The 21,749-nt window shown below is 40.8% G+C and overlaps 1 protein-coding gene across 1 annotated transcript in view; it reads right to left on the minus strand.

Moving 5' to 3' along the window:
• Positions 1 to 15,972, minus strand: part of LOC132973799 (protein crumbs homolog 1-like) — a 34,502-nt gene extending 18,530 nt beyond the window's left edge. The window contains exons 1-3 of the mRNA XM_061037408.1: positions 15,755 to 15,972; positions 3,415 to 4,113; positions 66 to 261 (exon numbers count right to left, since the gene is read on the minus strand). Coding sequence (XP_060893391.1) covers positions 66 to 261; positions 3,415 to 4,113; positions 15,755 to 15,824 — 965 coding nt within the window. The 5' untranslated portion in view covers positions 15,825 to 15,972. The remainder of the gene's footprint in view (positions 1 to 65; positions 262 to 3,414; positions 4,114 to 15,754) is intronic.
• Positions 15,973 to 21,749: the final 5,777 nt, after the last annotated feature.

Here is a 21,749-nt window from a genome sequence, read left to right on the forward strand (position 1 = left end):
TAGCTGGTATAAATATGTGCATGTGTGTGTGGTGTGTTTTCCTGTGTCCGTGTGTATAATCCTACCTGTTGACCCCGTCGATGCACCTGCCCTCATTCAGACAGGGCATGCTGGCACATTCATCGATGTTGACCTCACAGTCTGGGCCCTGGAAGCCGGCCATGCACTCACAGGTGTACGCTGCTACGTGGTCCCGACAGGTGGCGCCGTTCTGACAGGGCTGCACCTCACACTCATCGATCTCCGCCTCACAGTTAATCCCTGCAGGAGACGGAGGAAGGATGGCAGAGGGCCGAGTTGTTAGATTGTCCACACAGCTAATTATCTTATCACACGTACGGATGTAACCTATAACATCGCAGCTGCCAGGAGCTCAGCTGTGGATGGACAACAGCAACACGGACTAAAGCTAATTAAACACAGCCCTGCAGCCTCTTCTTACACAGTTGATGAAATAAAAGGGCACAAATAGAGCAATACAATATACAAAATACAATACTCACACAATTATCTAATACTACCCCCATAGTGGAAATTAATCCGATTTAAAATCCTTGAATGCCAGAAGATACTTCTAATCAAACCTACTATAAAGAACATCAGACGTTTATGCAGGGCTTGTTTTACCATTTTGAGCCAAGGTTTTTAAATATTTTAGACCAATTTTCCTTCATTTAGGCTTCCTTTAGGTTTCTATGTTGTTCATTTTACGGCCTGAAATAACTGCTGCTGTAGGTGTCAGACGAGGTGATTAACAGCCGGCTGCAGAAACAGCCTTTGTTAGTGAATGATACATTCGACAGCTCAATAAAAAACAGGATGAGATTTTTTTATAATAACCCTTTGTGCATGGTTAAACTATGATGGAACGTTAACTGTCTGTTGCCCATTATGGTCCTTGTACATTCTCACCAGGTAAAACAGTCTACACAATGTGGAACATCCTTATATTATGATTTATATAATATTCCTTCCTTTTGTAGACATGAAATAGTTTGTAGTTCCAGTTAGCATGTAGAATTAGCGGCTTGCAGCTTGCTCTCTCTTTCTCTCTCTCTCTCTCTCTCTCACTATCTCATTAACTGTCTCTTCCCTTTACTGAAAAAAACATGAAAAGCAAAAAGGCTAAGAATATTTATTCCTCATATTTTAAAAGCAAATATACTTTAAAAAAATATATATGGTGTAATAATAAATCTTATGAAAAGACCTTTTTCTGCATTACAAGATAATTATCTCAGAATTACAAGTTACAAGGGGCATGTGCTTCTGGGAATAACATCCATGCCTCAGTTTTACCCCATGGGGATCCAGTATTTTGAGCCATTTCCTTATTGTCTCTTGAGTCACCACGCAGTCAGCATGAATGCATTTCAGATGCTTCACTCGTGAAACATGCTTTACATAGGCACCACTTATCCTTACGGATCAGAGCAGGGGTTTAAGTCTGAACTGCAAAGATCTAAGTTGACTGTGCAATCTCAACAAACTTATAACAATACCATCTACACAGTATGTCACTTAAAGACATGAATATCTCCACATGGGTCAACCCCAAACCAAAATGAAACTGGATTAAGCTAAACAGTCTGGGAATGTTAGCTACTTTAACTGCTCTGAATGGGAGCTTCTGTAGGGATTTAGAGGTACTGGTATCTCATTTATTCAGAAAAACAAAGCAGGTTTTTATTTTTTCATGAAAACATAACTTGTTTATTTTAATTATTCTGAAACAAATCAGTGCAAATTTTATTTTATCATGTAAATGCAATACACTTCTGTAACTACAAGATCAGCAAATAGAAAAAAAAATGTGTGCATTGTCTATGATGGGGTCGCCAACATCCACACAAACCCTGGCTTCCTCTGAGGAGCTTTACGGAGCAATTCAATGGATATACCATGTTTTACCATTTTTGTATTGACTGAGGAAATCTTACTTATTATCTAATTTTACACACCAGTTTGTTACTTAAACCCCCAAATGTATGGCCTGGGTTTAAAGATATTCCCTACTATCCTCTATGAGCTGTGTCACTGCAACATCTGTAGAACAGACCACTGACAGCACTGCTGATCAACGTCTCCAGAACGTCCACCTGAACCTTCCTTGACACCTCAAGCAGCATCCAAATCCTGAGGGCAAAACTCAACCTGATGCCTTCAAGCAGTGGCGATTCTAGAGTCTGTTGGGGCCCTATTCAAAAGACAATTGGGGGGGCCTGCCAACTTTTTTCCTGTTTCTGTGTTCTCTTTTATAGACATAGGGGCACTGGTGGTGCAGTGGTGCAGTGGTTAGAGCGCGCGTCCCATGTATGGAGGATTTGCTCCTCCAAGCGGGTGGCCCAGGTTCGACTCCGACCTGTGGCTCCTTTCCCGCATGTCATTCCCTACTCTCTCTCTCTCCCTGATTTCCAACTATCCACTGGACTATCTCTCCAATAAAGGCACAAAAGCCCAAAAATAAATCTTTAAAATTGAAAAAAAAAAAAAACTTAACTTAACTTAAAGTTTTCTGAAGTGATTTTCACTGACAAACTTTGGCATTAACGGTAATGATGCATGCGACACCTAAAAATTTGTCGAGTTTGTAAGCCCTCAGGGGCCCCCGACTGGTCTGAGGCCCCAAGCAGGTAAGCCACTGTAGTATTCAGCGTGGTTATAGTGATGGAAAAGAACAACCAAAGCTCTTGGACAGCCGGGTTGACAAATCCATAGTAAAAAAATCCTTGTGACATCAAACATTTTTCTTTTTACCGTTCCTTTTAGCTGCTTTCATTTACTTTTCAATCCGTAACGAGTTCCCTTTTTCCGTGGTTAAGTTACAAGTCATAACCTTCGACCCTTTTATTTCAAGATAAGAGCAGATTTCTATCCAAACAGGAAGTAAAGTACTCAAAGCTTAGAACAGTATAAAAATAAAAATAAAAGAATGTCCAAAATTGTTTTGAAATGTAAAATAATGAAATTTGAAACGTGATTAAAATGCAATTAATCACAACTAACTGTTGAAATTCAGCAATTATCACAATAAAATCTTTGACAGCTCCATTTTTTAAATATATTTTACAATTTCAATGTATTAAGGTCTCTAGACTAACATAACATGTTAGCTTCAGTTGTACAGATTCAAGTAGTCTGAAGGATTTGAAAAACAAAAATTATATAATTTGCAACAATTCAGGTAATGGCAGAATTGTTTTTCCTGCAAAGTACTAAGTGTTGAGTGGAGACCTATTATCTTTTTTTTATAATTTATTTTAGTTTCGAAAAGAAAAAGGTTCATGTAGAACCAGGTGTCAAATTCATATCTAATGTCAGCCGTTTAACCCCAGATTCTCCCATAAAAAAAAATGCTTTCTATTTTCTAAAAACCCATCACGTCTTAACCCTGACATATCTCTTGTGTCTTACCTTTGAAGCCAGGAGCGCAGTCACAGCTGTAGTGGTCCACCTCATCCAGACAGGTGCCGTTGTTCTGACAGGGTCGAGAGGCACACTCGTTGATGTCCAGGTCACAGTGGTAGCCCTGAAATCCAGGCACACAGAAACACTGATAGGCGTTTACCCCGTCTTTACAGATGGCTCCGTTCTGACACGGCTCAGATTGACACTCATCGATGTCCTCCTCACAGTTCGTCCCCTGGTACCCAGCAGCGCACTGACACTGGTACCCAACATCAGGGATGTCCATACAGGTTCCCCCATTCTGGCATGTGTCCTCTGAACAAACAGTGACATTATCCTGACAGTTCTCTCCTCCCAACCCAAGGGGGCAATGACAGGAATATTCATTGACTCTGTTGACGCAGAGGGAGCGGAGGCCTATGCAGGGGCTGCTCTGACATTCGTCTACATCCTGAGTGCAGTTGAGTCCTGTGAAGCCGTCGGGGCAGTGGCAGGTGAACTTGTCGGTTCCTGGTGTGCTTGTACAGTTTTTGCACGGATTTGAAAAGATGCAGGCGTCGTACAGCTCACTGCAGTTATTTCCCATGAACCACACTGGTCCTTTGGGGCACACACACACATAGTCGCCCATGTGGTCTATACAGGTGGCTCCATTGTTGCAGGGAGACGATAAACACTTATCTGCTGCTGCTGTGCACAGAAAGCCTGGAATGGAAGACAACAATACTATTTTAATAAATATACCAGGAGGTTATATATTCTTATCTTATTGTTGTGTCAAGTACAGATAAAACAGGGATGTCTGGTATACAGTGAATGGGCTAGCAGGACTTAACCGTCACGCCCCTAATTTAGCATAACACATATCCTTTGTGAAATCAAAACAAAAATCATCCCCAGTACAGTGTGTGCCAATAGAGACTATTACGAACCAGACCAAAATCGGTTTTGTACCAGGATGTAAACATTGTAAAGGGGTGTGTATGGGACTTCTAGGAATTGTGGAGCCAGCCTCAAGTGAACACTTGAGGAACTGAGGAACTGTTTTTTTGCAGATTGCTGCTTGGTCAACCCCAACTCCCTCTTTCCTACATTTCTTATCATTCTTCACCGTCCTATCCAATATAGACAAAGGCCAAAAACATTATTTAAAGATAATCATTGGAGTAATAAAATATGTGACCAAAAAAACATGGCAGACCACTGGAAGTGAAGTGTTGTCTGCTTAAAGATCCTTCTGGCTGATTTAAGTCTTTTCCCATCTTACCAAACAAATCTGTTTGAGATGGACTAATCCAGGAGGAAGAGGATGGTGGGACAGGCATTAAAGATAAGAAGGTTAGTTATCATCACCACAAGCATTAAGACATTTGCAAAACTGTATAAAATAACTCCCATCCATGATGTGTATGTAACAGATGTGATTAGCTGACCAGCATAGCGTCCCTTTTCTCTGACTTTATCCAGTTTACCGTTGGACTATTGCAGATGTAATTTCATGTACTGTACATTTTGTTTGTTTTCTATATATCTTTCTATCCAATTAACTAACTGTATTATTCAAAACAATAATGCTGATTTAACCATTGACTCCACATGTGGGTGTCACGATTTGCATTAGTATTGCCACTGAAACCAGTCCAGGCAATGCAAAGACTGATTGCAGTAACTAAACTTTAAAATGCCAAAAGTTGAAGCTGTCAGCTATAATGGTTTTGTGACGTAAGAATACCTAATTTCTCATTAGTGCAGGGTCCCTTGCATACTTTTCCACCATTGGGGCAGCTAGCTAAAATAGCTTAAGGTCATTCCTTGTCAGCCTTAACCACAGCATTTTATGTGCAGTTGACTTCTTAGGTCAACAGAACACCTTAAACCCCAATAACACAAAGGTGGAGTTCATCCCGTATCAACCATTAACATCTGTTGAAGCAGATTGAAGACTTTAAACAGTCCAGCACTTATTTTGATATGCTAATAAATATAAGAACTGTGAGTGATTGTAAAGAAGTTCACAAGCCTACAGAGAATTATCACAAGGTCCAGAGCTCTATGAACCTATCATATGGTCATACACTGATTATGTTTTGCTAAAAGCCTGAAATGAAGCTACAAAACTGTGAAAGAACAACTTTTAAGGCTGGAGGTGTTGAGAAAATCTGTGGGCTAACAACACAGTTTACTGTCTCTCCCCTCTAAGCTTTAGCTGCATTACCGTCAGGGTCGTACAATGGGCATTCCTATAACTCTGACCTTTAGAGGTGCTTAGAAAGCAATCTGGAGATGAAGACCCTCTGGACATAAGGTCACGGCAGATGGTGTTAAAAGTAAACTTATTACACGGCCAAGCTATAGCAGCTGTCAGGGTTGCCAATGAAAGTGTCACCCACCGGTTGTACAAAGTGCAGTGCTTGTAACTTAGTGGGACGGGGCTCTGTGGAACAGTAATGACATTATGGAAAACAGGAACAGCGTAGTTTCTTATTTTAATGTGTAAATCTGTCAGAGTAAGACAGTTTAGTAACCTTTAGTTTTATGGCAAAAAAAGAGGTTGTGGATGTTTTGGTCTCAAACATTATTACAACCACATCTCTTGGTGTTAACTTATTACAAGTTTTTTTTTTTACTTTCTTGTTGACCTAACCTCTCCCCAAAGTGTCAACTTTCATTATTACCATCCCCATCACCCTAAGGATATCTTTTGTTTCAAAACTCAAAATGTTGGCTAATGTCCACCATACGCTGTTGTTTTCGCACCCCTAACTGAGACCTTTGAAAGCGCTGCAGACCCTCATTAAGTTCAAACATCTTTTTGTCTTTTGGTGTGTATGGGGCCAAAACAGAGACTTTTAGGTAGTCCCATTCATTTTCTGGTCAAGTCTTGTCAAACACAACCGCAGACTGTACTGGCTTGTTGATTGCTTTAAATCTTGATTTTCTTTAGTAAGAAGTATCATCTTTTGACAAGAGGGTGCATGTATTGTTACCTCTCTATCCTGGTTGCTGGTCTCTGTGGCAGCAACTTGTCAATCACAGGTAGCCACAGTGATGCCAAAGACATTGTATCACCTATTGCTGTGTGGGCTTTTTGTTGGAGCTTTAAGTTGGTGTTTTGTCCATCCTCATCTTGTTTATTACAAACCATAATTAACCATTTTGGACATGAAGTATATATGAGGATTGAATGTAAATGAGTAGTAGGCTAAATTTCTCACTCATGGTTTTGCAACCAAACTTTGTTCTGTATTCCTGCTGATTATTAGACACAATGTTGTTTAGACACTTCTGCATTGGTTTCACTTTTGAACCCAATACCTAGATGGGCGGCAGTAGCTCAGTCTGTAGGGACTTGGGTTGGGAATCGGAAGGTTGCCGGTTCAAGTCCCAGCACGGACCAAGTCCAGAAATTGGTCTGGTAGCTGGAGAGGTGCCAGGCCACTTCCTGAGCACTGCCGAGGTGCCCTCGAGCAAGGCACCTAACCCCCCCCCCCCCCCACAAGCTCAGGAGCGCCCGCCGTAGGGCAGCCCCCTCACTCTGAGACCTCTCCATTAGTGCATGTCCACAGGATCCTGTTTGTGCATGTGTGTGTACTTCAGTTCATGTTTGTGTAGCATGTTTACTAGACAGAGTGTAAAAACGAATTTCCCCTCGCGGGATCAATAAAGTATAAATTCTTCTAGATCCAGTGGTGTAGTGCCAGACATACGCAGGTATAAGTATACCCGATTATTTTAAAGTTTCCATAGGGTGCACTCACTTCTTTATACCCTCTGTTCCACACCATTGATTGACAACATTCATTAGGATGCTGTCATTTTCTTCCTAGGATGGTGAAGGGATAATCCTCTGTCTCTGATTGGCTAGTACGTACTGACTATGCAAGGGTAGTCTTACATGTCCCTGTTTATAACAGAGGCTGTTTATAGTCTGCATGACGGTAAACTTAAAAAAACATTTGGGCTAAAAATGAAGAGTATACCCATTTCTTCAGGCACCACTACACCACTAGCTAGATACACTTCTTAAATACAGTTTATGGTCACAAAAGTCTTGGTCAGACTTGCACAAAACTCCTCAAGTTTTTTGAGGTGAGCTGCATGTGTGAACACAAACAGAGTTTATCCTGTAAGCCCCCTAGTGAACTGATATGAGAACACAGCAAGATGTGATCCGGAGAATTCACCTTGAGCGAGGGGAGGGGAGGGGGTGGTGACGTTTATTCCCTGCGTTAGATGCACGTCCGTAGACTGTATGCACACGACTGTGGTGAACTTCATGCACTTAATTAAACTGCTGCATTTAGTTTTTTGTTATCCAGTATTGTGGTTCTGTTGAACTACACATAGCAATAATATAGAGGCAAATATTCTCATCATGGTGGACTGCTTTGTTTGCCACTTTTGTGTCATTCTTTTCATTATCATGTCTGGCCTCAGTTAGTCCCCCGCCCCTCCTCCCATCTGGCTCGGATAGTCTCCCGCTGTGAGGTGCATGTCCACCAGATCAGGAGGATTTCAGGGCCAGTCCTCCTGAAATGTTCAAGAAACTTCCAGGAATGCATAAGATGGATAAAGTGTCCTGTCTTTATTCTTCGTGCTACTATGTGACTATGTTCAGAAAAAAAGCCTTTAATGCCAGCAGTTCATTTACAGTGGGATATGTTTTTTTCAGGTGTAAATGGAGGGAGATTATTTCTGTTTGGATTGAGATTTTGTTTTAAATGCTTATCAAAAAATACATCTCCATTGGTGTGGTTTAAGATTGAATTGATATTTTGCTGCCATGCTCCAAAGAGGAAGGATGTTTTAAAATTTGTACCTTAAATCACCTGTGGTGCCTTTTATATGGTCCACCTTAAAAGTTCAGCTTCACTTGTTTTTTAGCTGTTATTTTTATACAGTAACATTGAATTTTGAGACTACATTGACTCAAGCAAGGATGCATTTCATAGCTTATTCATTAAGCTTTGCAGTTGTAGGAGAAAGACTATCGAACCATTGTACTGTTGGGTACTTTGGATAATAGAATATGGAAACTTTACTCCTCTGCCAGGAGATCATCATCAACATCATCTCAGCAACAATGTGTTTATTTCTTCCCCATAACACCTCCTTCATTTCCCCTCTGCATCCTCTTTAACATCCTCAGTTCCTCTGACAAGCAGCTGCTATTATCACTTCCTTTATCTCCTCTAACACAGAGCATCAGCCTCTCACTCCTCCTCCTCCCACCGCCTCCCTGCTCTCCATACCTGAGATATCCTGAGAGGTGCTGTTTCGTTTGTTGTTCCTCTGTTTAAATTTAAACACTGGTAACAAGTCCCAGTGCACTGGGTGATCTTTACACTGTCAGAGTGAGGTGCAATGAAGTGAATTTATAATGACTGGAAATCTTTAATGCTTTTTGGCCTTTGTCTATACTTCTCATTTTGGAATAACTTTATAGACCATTGGACTAAACAATTACTTTTTTTCCACTCTGTAAAGTTTAAAAATGTTCAGTAAATCAAAATTAATTTGTTATTGCTGCCCTAAGCAAATGTGCACAGATTATTTATCCGCTGCTGAAAAGTTACTGATCTGAACTTCTGGCGGTATTTGCCAAGATTAGTTTTGTTTTCAGGAGAAAACAGCAAGGTTTAAGAAATAAATTCCAAGTCTCTTTTCAAAATGTGGCTCACTCCTTGTGATGAGTAAGTCCAAGTGAATGTCATAACCATATCAAACTATACCCTTCTCTTTGTTGTAGTGGGCGGAGTTGCCAAGTTGGTGGAAAGCTTATTAAGTGCAGGATGTTGGAGAAAAGGACATTGCAATGTTTTTTTTATTTCTGCTCAATATATTGTGATTAAAAAATGATTCAGCGTCTAACAATCATCTTTTTTATCATTTGTGTCTTTAAGTCATTTTCTAATTTCAAGTCTAAACCTCCTCCTTTCTTCTTCTTCACACACTGAGTGCAGCCCTCTGACAGCGGCACTGACACACACACGCGCACACACACACACAAACAGAAGTAGAGACGTGTGGAGAGAGAACAGGAGGAGTGACAGGTTTCATTATAAACTAGAAAATAAACATTTCGCTCGTGTTACTTATCCATGAACCATTTCCAACGATGTTCAAAGTTATGTTGAATTTGCACAACCAGCCCAGTGAAAGTAACTTCTGATTTAACAAAAGCTCACCGTCTCACCGTCAAGAAAAGTTTTTCATTTGCATCAAACAACAGAAAAGTGGCACCATGAAGTGCTTCAGGTCACATGATTGGCATTGCACGGCCTGCATGATGACATTATGTTAAAATGATATGTCATTCAACCCTAGCTGTCGGACATAGTCAAAAAATGCTTCTAAAAAGAATTGCCTAAAAATCCTACAAATGCATCCTGAGAATGGATTTATTCTCTCCTGCCTCTTCGAGCTTCTATAGAGCGGGGCTTTTTTTTTTTTTAAACAGAACACCGATCCAAGTTATTAAATTACTGCTGTAAACTCTTTCTCAACAGATCACACATAATTATGCCTGCTGCAAGCATATTCTGACCATTTAATCTAAGCTGTAACATGTGATGCTTCTGCACAGAAAAGGTTCGAGACTATTCAATATGAATTCCTGAATTTGCTTTTCTGAGCTTTTTTCTGAGGACCTTGGGGGTTAATGTTCCGTGAAGGATGTTTCCTGCAGTGTGCCAAATGTTAAAGAATGTGTTGATTAACCCAGATTTGATGGTACAGTGAATGTTTTCCATGTTTCTTCCTCCTTATCTCAGCTGTGATTCCTCACCAGAGGTGTCATTTCCTCCATCGTGCATCATGTCTTCATCCCTCCCTCCCTTGGCTCTCACATGTGCTGACATCATCTTTTCTTCTTTTTCACTCTTTCTTATTTATTTGCCCCCCCCTTGTGAAAGAGATCTTACCCAGGTTGGGCCTCACTCAGTCAGAACAGTACATGTTAACCAGCACTACATACAATCTGACTCCTTGAAGAAGAGAGGGAACAGAGACAACGGGGGTCTCTTCACTCCTCACCCCTCCATCTAAACCCCATCAACCCCTCACACATTCCAGCGGGCTGATAACAGCCCCTCCTACACACAGCACACCCTCATGCTCATCGCTGAGCACTTCATAGATCACGGTTATGGCCTGACAGAGTGGACACCCTGGCACCGCCTGGTACCAGCAGTAACACTGAGCAGAGCTGATCACTGTTAGCAGGTAGAGGGATGTCAGGATCAAACTAACGGGGGTCCTCAGAGGGGGTTTGGTTTCACGTAAACATTCACTGATCCCTCGGATGGGAAGCAGGGAGTGCATGCTGTTGGTTTGTCGCTCTGTGATACTTTTTAAGATGATGTTTCTGCCAGTTTTCCCAAAATCAAAAGCCTCAAATGTGTCTTGCAGCGAATAAAGAAAACATTGAAGTTGTCATATGAAGCAGCTCTGTCAGAGGCCAGATCTTTCCAAATATGTCGCAGTTAGTTCACCACTAGTGACCTTCCTGGATGTTGCCCTCTATCATGTCGCTCTGATGCACTGATGAGTTGGTAAATTGTGTGAAGAGCACCTAAATTCACTGAGGTTGTTTGTCGAAGACAATGGATGGGTCTAGTTATTAAGATTTCAGTAAAGTCAAATACACTACATCTGTAAAGTGAAGTACTTTAGTTGGAGATTAACTTTTTTTATGTATGTCTTTATTCAAAACTAAACCATTATTATTGCATGTCCAAAACTGTGAAAATGTGGAATCTTGAGTGCAAGCTTTATGTTTTAGTCTGATCAGACACTGCTAAAGCCTGGCCCACACTAAACATTAGTTAAAATCTTAACAGGTGTGAGAAAAAGTGAAAGACCTCAAGATAAACAAAAGTGTTGTTCCTAAAGTGTGTTGTGAGCAACGTTATGTTCAAAGCAGCACAGTCCTGACTGAAAACGGGAAATACAACAAAATCTTGCTGAATCTCTCACAACTTTTGAGCAGGAGGAGTTGGCTATAATGCAGAGTTTTTGGACTACTTGTGACTGAAAATTCACAAAGAAAAAAAACTGTAGATAAAGTCTTTTGAGGTGACGCAAACATGGGCTGTACATGTTACATTACGAGCTGGAGGTGAGTAAAAATGGATCTTGCTGCGTTTGTGGGGCTTCCTTCTCCAGTTAGCTCACTCCTCAGTTGGCCATTGTTTTGGTATCATGTGAAAATCGACACAGTATACATGCTCAGCTGTCCTACACAAGAGTATCAGTGTGGCCCGGTGTTATGTCAAGATGTGCTGCCTTGTTGTTAAATGCTGTCATAGAGCCGATCTGTATCCCTTATTTATTAATGATATCAGAAGTCTATAATTTTATATTCATTCAATACTCACTTCATATTCTGTCTGAGTATGGGGAGCAAGTTTTGGTACTCTAGTATCGGACAATTATTATTTGTACAAATATCTCCTTTCAAATATAGAATCCCTTGTAGTCACCATTACTCGCTGCATTTGCAGGAATCGGTAAGCATATGTTGATACTCTATAATCAAACCGTTATTAAAGATTTGAGAGTAAGCATATCTCAATAGATGAACAGCCCATATCAAATCATGCTCCCTTACCGACCCACACAGGAACACTATTCGACAGAACACCTGACGTTCATCGAAGATTGGATCACTCTTAACACACCTCACACATGACATGTAAAAATCAGACAGGATAATCTTTATAACCATCAAAAAATCCTGACTTTTATTCTGAGGGGGGAAATCAGGGCCCAAAATCAGCCTGATTATCTGTATACTCTGCTGTATTTAACATCCATTACTTTTTACACACCAACACTCTAGTCAAACATTTCATATTTATTATCAATAACTGAAACATGAAAGTGAAATGCCAGAATGTTTTTGTCAAGCTAGGAAAACATTTTGAATTGAACTGAGTAGAGCAATCAGTTAACCATGTTTAAGAGCACTGGCTCAAAGTTTATTTGTTATTTAAAGGAGCAATATGTAACTCTGACACCTAGTGTTTAAAATGGGTACTGCAGTCCAAATTCAAAAAAATTGTAGAGAGCTGTCTCCCCCCCACCACCTCCTCCCTAGAGACGATGCTCACTCAGGTTACCATGTCGTGGACACTGAAGCTTCAGTGTTTAGCTTCAGTCTGTAACCTCTCTCCATTTTTCAAAAGCATCTCCAATATTGATCCTAGTTTGAGCACGTTTCTGCTCGTGGAGCTTATTAGAAACATGCAGAGGCTTTTTAGGTCGGGTACAATCACTTCTATCTGAACCACTTCTCTTGCTGCTTCCATCACTGCAACGCCTGTTGGTTTGCAGTATGCGTTTCAAACCGAGGGGCGTCAAAAACGGTTGGTGGGGGTGCCTTAAAAACGCTTCTCTGGTCAAAACAAAAACAGACCATTCAGGTCCAGGATGTAAAGTTAGAAGGAGGACATACTGGCCGCTGTTGTCAGTACTTCAACATAGCATGTTTCCTTAATGTTTGATGATATAGTAAGGTAATTTTACAATTTAACTCAGTAGATATCTTACAGATTGGACCTTTACATTTCATTTTATCACACAACTTCAAACCATCAGTTCATTTTTATTCGTGGCAAACATTGTGACCAGTGTTTAGAAGTGTTTGGTTTCCCAATCAGCTGCAGATGAGTGTATTTTAAAGATGACACACTGATAAAAGTCTCTCTAGTGTGTCTCTCTTTAGTGTATTTTTCACTCTTGGCAGGTGCAAAAGGCTGGGAGGGGAGTGAGACCAAAGTGTTTGCTCTGAGTCACGCAAACAGCCTCACAGAGTCACCACAGAGACACGCTGCAGGGCAGAGGAAGCAGCAGCAGGACTATGAATCACAGAAGAAAGGGAAGCCCCTGGCTAACGCACAAGTCGAGCTCAGAGGAATTTTATTGAATCACCACGAGAGTCTGGCAGCCCTACCCGGGTTCAGCTTTGTGCTCCGAGGGCTCCACAGCAGGTGCCTGCTCGGCTTTATACGAAAAAATGCAGAAATCCTCCCTGAATCAGTCACAGTTACACACTGAGTCAAAGACGCACATCCTTTTGTCTCCTGTGTGAGCCGCTGCACAGGCTGCATCGCTTTCAGGAACAAGTGTCTGACTGGTTCGGGGGGGGGAATAGAGTTCTGTTTTGGAATGAAAAAGGCACCTTTACAGAGGCCCCAAGAAGCAAAGGAAACAAACAAGCAAGGTTTCTGTTGTTTTTATGACTAAGATGCAGGTGGAAAAGTTATGCCAGCATGATAGTTTCCCTTCTTTTTATTGATAATATCTAAAACAGGTGTAACAACATTGTTTACATGGCAGGTTAACTTGGATTGTTTGTCTGAGTTTTTCCTCTGTGAAAACCGATGGGGGGGAATGTGTGAGCGGATATAAAATTATAAATCATTTTTCAACAACTATCATCATTCTGATTTCTATGACTTCTGCTGTTAAGTTCAGGCAGAAAACAAATCAGTTGTTTTTAAGAATTGAAAAACATATGAACGTAGAAAAAGTGTGCTGGCAAAACTTTTGTCCCTACAGCCGCTAAAGCCCTAAAAGCAAGAAGTAAATATGTAGCTCCGACTAAGATCAAATAGATTCTCTACCACTTGGTTTAGGGAACTACATTTTTTTTTTTTTTTTACTGATCAGTTAGGAATCATTTCTGAAACTGGAGCATCCAGAGATTTTAAAAACTTAAAATATGAAGTAATGAATTATCAGTGTTAACTTTTACATATATATTTACTGTGGACCCTAATAATCAACCATATTTGTAACTTTTCTGGGTTGTTATCAGAACATATCCTCCTGGGCTGAGGTAGCTTTACACTGAGAGCCTCATGTCCTGTGTGTATCATCTGGAGATGGCAGTCCTTTAGAGCTCTACAGAGGATGTTTTCTCTTTTCTGAAGCTGCTGTTGTTCCAGCTTCATTTTACTGAAGCTCACAGTCTGCATCGTTTTGGGTCCCCTTCCAATTAAATCCCTCCCCTCATCAACTTTTTTTAAGCTTTCCCTCTGAGTAGATTGGAAGTAAAATGCAGAATTCTCCAGTCTTGTGGTTTTTCTTTGAAATAAAGTTTTTGGAAGTGTTCACATTAATTAAATGATGTCACATTTGTCTTCATTATCACATGCTCTCTGCTCTCGGTTTGTGTTTTGGTCCTCCGTTTTTTTCTTTATACCCTCAAGAACTCAGTGTGCCAGGTCTCTTGCCATGCTCCTTCTTCTTAATACCCCCCCACCCCCCTGCCCCTCCAATCTCCATTCAAAGCCCAGACAAAAAAAGCTGTGCAGCAGTGCAGCCGGACGCTCAGCTCGTTACCATGGAGACCCTTTACAATGCCAACCTCAGCCAATCCCTGCCTCCGCTCGGCCTCCGTTTAAACGAGCTTCAGACGCTCCACACAAACGAAGGTCGCGGGAAAAATGGGTCAACTGGGTTTTGTAAGGTGCAGGGGTCGACCAAGAAACACACATACACATACATACACACACACACACACACACACATACACACACCAGGACTAGTGCAGCACATGAGCGAGTCCAAGCAGTGACTTAGATCCTCTTTAATTAGTTCATTATCTGAGGGGAACCAGGGAGACATAGAAACTAAAGTCAGATTCTCAAATGAGGTGGTAACTTGTACATAAACACAGATAAATCAATCAAATGAATACTCAATTCATTTAATCACTTCGGTCAAAGTTACTGAAACTATCATCATCACAAACTTTGATGCTTTTAATTAATAAATCCGTGACACTTTAAATCCTGGGTGTTTCTTTGTAATTTGGATCGGATAACACGTTGAATTAATATGTCATAGTTAATTTGTGATTGGGCACCAAATGTACCATGTGGTTGCTCATGAAGTCATTTTAATGTATGTTTGGCTGGTTTTCAATGCATTGACTAAAACGTCTCACGGAGCAAAATAGAGAGATCTGTGTATTCTTAAGTACACTTTTCTATTTTTTGCCTGAAAGTTACCAAAAATGTCTTTGTTTTTTTGTTTTTTGCCAGGAAATGTCTTAGCAATTCCTTGTAAATTCCTCCAAAAGTAAAAAAAAAAATTCACTTCCACTGTGTTGATCTGTGTTGCTTCTAAACAGACATATCAAGACGTGATCATGATGCACACACATTTTGTAAACAAGCAGGGTTACACACACACAAGCAACCACTGCTAATGCAATTGTGAATATTTTTCTAACTGATAAAGTTAAAACAGGTTTCTAATGTGATGTTTGGCATGAATCTATAAATAAATGTGTTTCTGTGTTTAGTTTAGTAAAGTGCACATGCTGCTCTCTTACCCAGTTTGAACATCATCATCATGAGCAACAGCGTCCTCTGATGTCTGGACCAAACTCTTCCTAACTCCATGTTTAAAAGGTCTGCAGAGTTTTTCCCCGTCAGTGAAAATCAAAGCTTGTCAGTCCATCCAGCAGCACGCAGCGCTCCATCCACGCTGCTCCAACTCATCCACTCTCAGGGAGCAGCAGCACCTCCATGCCCGACCCCTGGGACTCTGGGACTGAGTGTGTGTGAGCATGTGTTTTGGAGTGTGTGTGTGTGTGTGTGTGTGTGTGTGAGGCTCTCTGGGGACCAAACTGAGTAAAGCAGAGTAATCACCCCAGCAGAGAGCGAGGGGGGGAAAACACGAGGTGGAGTGCAGCTGGAGCGGACTCATTCGGGATACTCACTGACGGTATCTCACCCACTCTTCACTGATATTGTTTGTTTGCCTATATGTTTTTTGATTTTTTTTTTTTTTTTAGGAACTTCTAATAAGCACAAATCTCTTTAATACAGGATGACTCAATATTACTGATATTCAGATTAAAGTCACAGTCTGTAGATCCCGCCACCAGGGGGCTCTCAATCAATACAATAACAAAAGATGAAGTCGAGGCTGGCAGGGAATCATGGGAGTTCTCTCTGCTAACCCCTGATGAAATTGAACTGAGCGTTGATGTAGTAAAGGTGAACGGGTGAAATTGACCTGAGAATGAGAATATGTTTACTGACGATATATCCAAGTATCATTTACATGAGGTTTTTATCAAAGCAGCACATACAGCAATAGTATGGCAGCTTTAAGTTCCGGCTTCATTATCTAGTGGTCTTTGACGTCACATCTGGTGTTTCCACGGCAACAATAAACATGTCGTGTCTCTCATGGCGGCACTGTCATGGTGGTTGCCGCAACAGGAAACGTCTCGTTACAACTATAAAATTAAGGATTTCTCTGGCTTGGATAACTGTTGGAGATATTTGAGGTAATGTAAGAACTAGGTTTAGTGATTTTTTTATTACTTTAGATATTTGAATGCAAACGTTAGTACATATAGTATGTTTGAATATTTCACAAGTATCATTTTCAAGGCTGCAACAAACTTACAACTATTCATAACTTAGTTTAAGCTGACGATGATTTTCTGATTTATTGTATGAAATATAATAATCTGTGTATGATTTCTGTAATGTCCATAAAATTACAGATTTACAGAAAGTCCATTGATTAAAACCAAAAGGTCCGTTTATGATCAATTTAGAAAAAAAGCAAATAATCCTCAGAATTAACTAGAGATACATATCAGAAGTTTTGATCAAAGAGTTGATCAGCTACTCACCTTATAATCAAATGAAGGATCAATTTCAAAAGGAGAAATAAAACTAATATAGACATTACCCTGCATTACTCACTAAAGTTGTTTATTGTGATTTTGTTGTTTTTAATGTTGATTAATTAAGAAATGTCTCGTTAATTGCATTTAATGAATAAAGAAACAGATGTGTTACTTAACATGTCTTTGCTTCTTGATAATATCGAAACAAAACATGTGTAGAAATTATAACATATCCGGAGAACTCTTGAAATAGGAACGAGTAAACGTTCTTCAAACTTGAGCAGTTTAGGTCTTAACCTGATGAAACTTCATTTGAATGTGTTTTGGACATTCTTGATCTAATTCAAGGTTCCTCTTCTCATGACTAAATCAGATCCACCTTTTTCTCCTTGTGATTCCTGACGTTGTCTTTGTCAAACACAATAACACAGACGAGAGCCTGAACGGTTTGACACACAGGACAAGAATTGTTCAAACCTCTGGACATTATCCTTAAAGTCTTCCTATGAGACTTTCAGAGCAGATTTTCAGATCAAAACAAACCATCTCTTCCAAACTACCCCCTCCCTGCATGTCTACACACTTCCCCCCGGCTGTCCCGTCCTGTTTCAGGGACAGAGACAGCAGCAGACGAGAGCTAATAAACAACTAAAAACACGATTCTGCTATCCATTTCAAAGTAAATTTGCTTGTTGTGTTTGTTCTTTTTAGGCCATAGAAAGTCTTATTATGAAGTTGTATTTTGCGACGACACTCTGTCTTGATACACCTAGTGGGCAGGGGCGTCACTCTGAACCCACATGGTGACAGGGCTATAGAGCTCAACAGTGTGGTGCCGGAAGTAAAAATCCTGTTCATTTTCTCCATAGCAGATTTGATTATTACCCACAATGTCATAATGTCTGATAAAAAGTTAAAAATGGCACTAGCAGCCCTTGGTCTTTTATTAGTGGGGGGCAACCGCTCACCAACAGACCGACGGTCTCCTTGGAGAGTCAGGGCCTTTACAGTTGAACAGGGAGGTGTTCACGTGAGAAAAAAAAACACATCTTGATATATGTTCAAGCCGCTGAGTGAGACAAACATGTTCCATCTAGTCCGTGTGATCACAGAGACAAGAACAACAAATCCAGAAGGAGTCAGACTTCACATTATTTTTTTTAGGAAGTCTTTACTCCACAATACATTTTCAGTCGTTGACAGTTTAAAGTTATAGAAGCACTCAAGGTTCCACCAATCAGGGCATAAGTGAAAGAGAAGTCTCCACCGATAAGATCGATTAAAACACAAATAAATAATCTCCCCAGGCAGGCTACAAATACGTTTTGGCCATAAATAAATGAATATATAAGGTGTATGTGCAAACATGGCTACAGCTTGTTCCGTGCAGTGATAGCAGCAGGAACAAATCTGTCAATAACTAGACTTTCCTAACTACATGTAAACACACCGAGAGTGTGTGCTTGCATGTGTTTGTGTGTAAAGCTGCTTGTCTCGCTAGACACAGCTGACAAAAATGCAGAATCAGCACTGGATTAGACAAACACAATCCAAAAAGAGTTATATTGATTTTATTAGACAAAGTTAATGGCAGATTGTGACAAAATGATTCTCAGTACTTCTTTTCATCCTCTTTTCAGGACTATAAACTGACAGAACTGTTGTCATGGTGAAGGGGAAACAGTGCTGAAGGGGGAAAGCATTTCATTGGATGCTGGATGCATAGTGAAAGTCCCTGAGAGAAAGATGAGTCATCAACATTTTTTATGTTTTTTCCAGGAAATGACCAACTCACCAACAACAACAGAGTATAAAGAAGACCTGCAAAAAGTTAACATTGTTGAGCTTAAACCAATAAACAACAGAGGATTAATGCAACTCTGAGATTTACAACGTGCACAGAAAAACAACAACATCTATTTTGTTTTTACAGAAACAATAAGAGATAGTGTTGTACCACCTTTTTGACCTTCTAGACAGATCCATAGCTGTAGCAGTCAGTATTTTTCAGGGATTGCTTGTTTTAGAGGGAGTGGACCAAAATTAAATTAAGTTTTCAATAAATGAAACCAAAGAAGGTAAAGTGAGCATAGTTCTGCTGAAACGCATCATAGGACTCGCTATTTAAACCTTTGTTCACAGAAAAGGTATTTAGAAAATAAAACAGTTTACCCAGGGTCATTTGAGAAAGTATTCAGTAATAAAGCAACATCACTTTTTAATAAGTTAAATAAATAGTTCACACACAAGGCGCTTCACAAAAGCGGTTTCACTCAGGCACTCGTTGCTCAGGTTGATCTCAGGAGAAAACACCTGACATGAAGACAATGTGAAAGAGGTAGAGGAAGCATATACTGCTGACGCTATAGTGAGAATTTTTGCCTGTAAATCAATGCTATGTGTAATTCGACACATAAACATTATCTACTAAAGAGAAGAACATACTGGCAAACACAGAGAAGTGGTTTCATGACATGTTCTGGCTGCACGTAAGTTCGTAGTGAAAAACCCAACTCCAACACTGAAAATGTTGGGGAGGTTTTGTCAGGTGTGAAAAGCACAAAAAGAAAAGAGCAGGCAAAACAATAAATCAAGACAAAGTATTATAATACTAGGCCAAAATGTTGGACCATAAAAACTTTATTTTGTTAAGTTCATGTGGAAAAAAACGCACTTGCAATCTAAAACATAAACTCTCAGCGGCCCCCCTCTGACAGTTTTTGTTTTGTCTGAAGTCCAGTCCAGGATTAGTGGAGGTTTTGGATCAATGGATTGCTGCCCCCCCAGTCCCCTCAACTTCCACCCCCACCTTTGGGAGCAGAGCTTATCCAGCACCTATCTGGTTGGCGGAGGCCTCAGTGGCAGCTAGACGAATGCCTCGCTCACCCCCACTCCCACACACACACACACCCAACCCCCGGCCCTGCACCCAGTATCAGGCTTAAGTCCAACCTGCTGCGCTCATGACAACAAAAAAGTTTAATTAAACACTTGGCGAGGGAGGCAGTGTGGGAGTGGGAGTGGGAGGGGGAGGGGGAGGGGGAGTGGGAGGGGGGAGGGGGACGTTAAGGAGAGACAGACCTCCTCACTTCAGCACCCTCAACAAGCAGCATGCAAATGTGTAAAGAAGAGAGTCACAGCTCCACAGCCTCACATTCCTCAGTGACAGGCCGCTGCTTTCATTAAAGCTGAAACACAAAAGAGGAGAAAGACGACAGGTCGACGCGTCTCGGGCGAGCCGGCCTCACAGAGAGCCGAGGATGCTGACTGTCCTGTTTGTCTGTACTGTAGGTCTGTCTGTCAATTAGACATGAGAAACACATTTATTTGAGACACGCTGTGATGATGCTTTCACAGAAATTAAGAAAAGTCAGTCGTATAGAAGAATCGACAAATCATTGTAAGTTATCAGGCCACCATTACTGCTTTGGCTTCTCACTCAACGTGTATGGGTTATACTCCAAGCTGTCCTAAGAAGTGAACATTTCATTTTAACCGTTACCTGCTATGTAACTTTACTTTGACAACAATGTGAAGGACATTTGGAGAACCTGTGGAGTTCTCAGCTGCTCTGATGGTCGTGACAAACATTAACCGTGGAATCCACAACACACAAGCTTTTACTTCATGGAGAGTCCCCCCCCCCCCCCCCCCCCCCCATGAGACCGGACTCTTTACATATATTCGCTGGCAGTGGAGGACTAGTAAGTGGAAGAAGAAGAATAGATTCATAAATCTTGGCCCTCTTGTGCAGGGGCGTGTCCCGACTTTTGGCTGAACTGGGGCGCTGACTTGTGCAGGGGTGGCCTGAAGTTTGTGCGCACACACATGAATGAGGAGCTTTTATTTACCCCTTCACAAATCACATCACCTTTTAAATAACATGAGATAATGGTAACATATCTTCTAAGCTTCATTCTTTAAGGACTCGAAAAATATGAGCTGTCTGTTGCAACACAGTTTGAATAGTTGATTTTAACATGTGTCCCGCCTCTGACGAGGTAAATAGCCAATTATAGTTAAGGATTTTGGGGTGGGGGTCCTCCATTGTTGCCCTTTGTTTACTGTGTTGCATACTTCTTCTTCGTTCATTTATTAGCTGGATACCAGTGTCACCCTGCCATGATGTCACACTATTAGGTATAGGCAGTTTACACTCCGCTTACAGAGTAAGGCTATACGCTGGGCTGTGGAAACGCAAACAAGATCAGGGTTTACCACACCGGACTGTACCAAACTGTACTGAATCCAACTGGACCACTTGGTGGAAATGGGGGCTTAATACATCCATGAAAGAATCACAAAGTGAAAACTGAAAGAGCTAAAGTGAAATGGTAAGGAGGCTGGGCTTCATGTTAGTTTCCTCCCTCTGCACTCACATTCATTCCCTGCTTCTCTTAGTTCTCAACATTATTGTGCAGTTTATGGAAGGTGAAAACTAGCCACACTCTCTGTGTGGGCAGAGGCGATTTATAGTGAGGAGCCACACACAGACGACACAGCAGCACAATACAGAAACACTGGAATTCACCACGGAGACAAAAGAAACTCTTACTTTATGAATGGGAGACATCTTAAAACTTGTCTTGTCTTTATATCACTACAGTGACACCGAATCAACCATTGCTTCACTCAAGAAAATATACATTAGTGGCCAGCTGGAGCAAAGAGCTATAAG

The sequence above is a fragment of the Labrus mixtus genome, chromosome 5 (genome assembly GCF_963584025.1).
Source record: "Labrus mixtus chromosome 5, fLabMix1.1, whole genome shotgun sequence".
In the NCBI taxonomy this organism is placed as follows: Eukaryota; Metazoa; Chordata; class Actinopteri; order Labriformes; family Labridae; genus Labrus; species Labrus mixtus.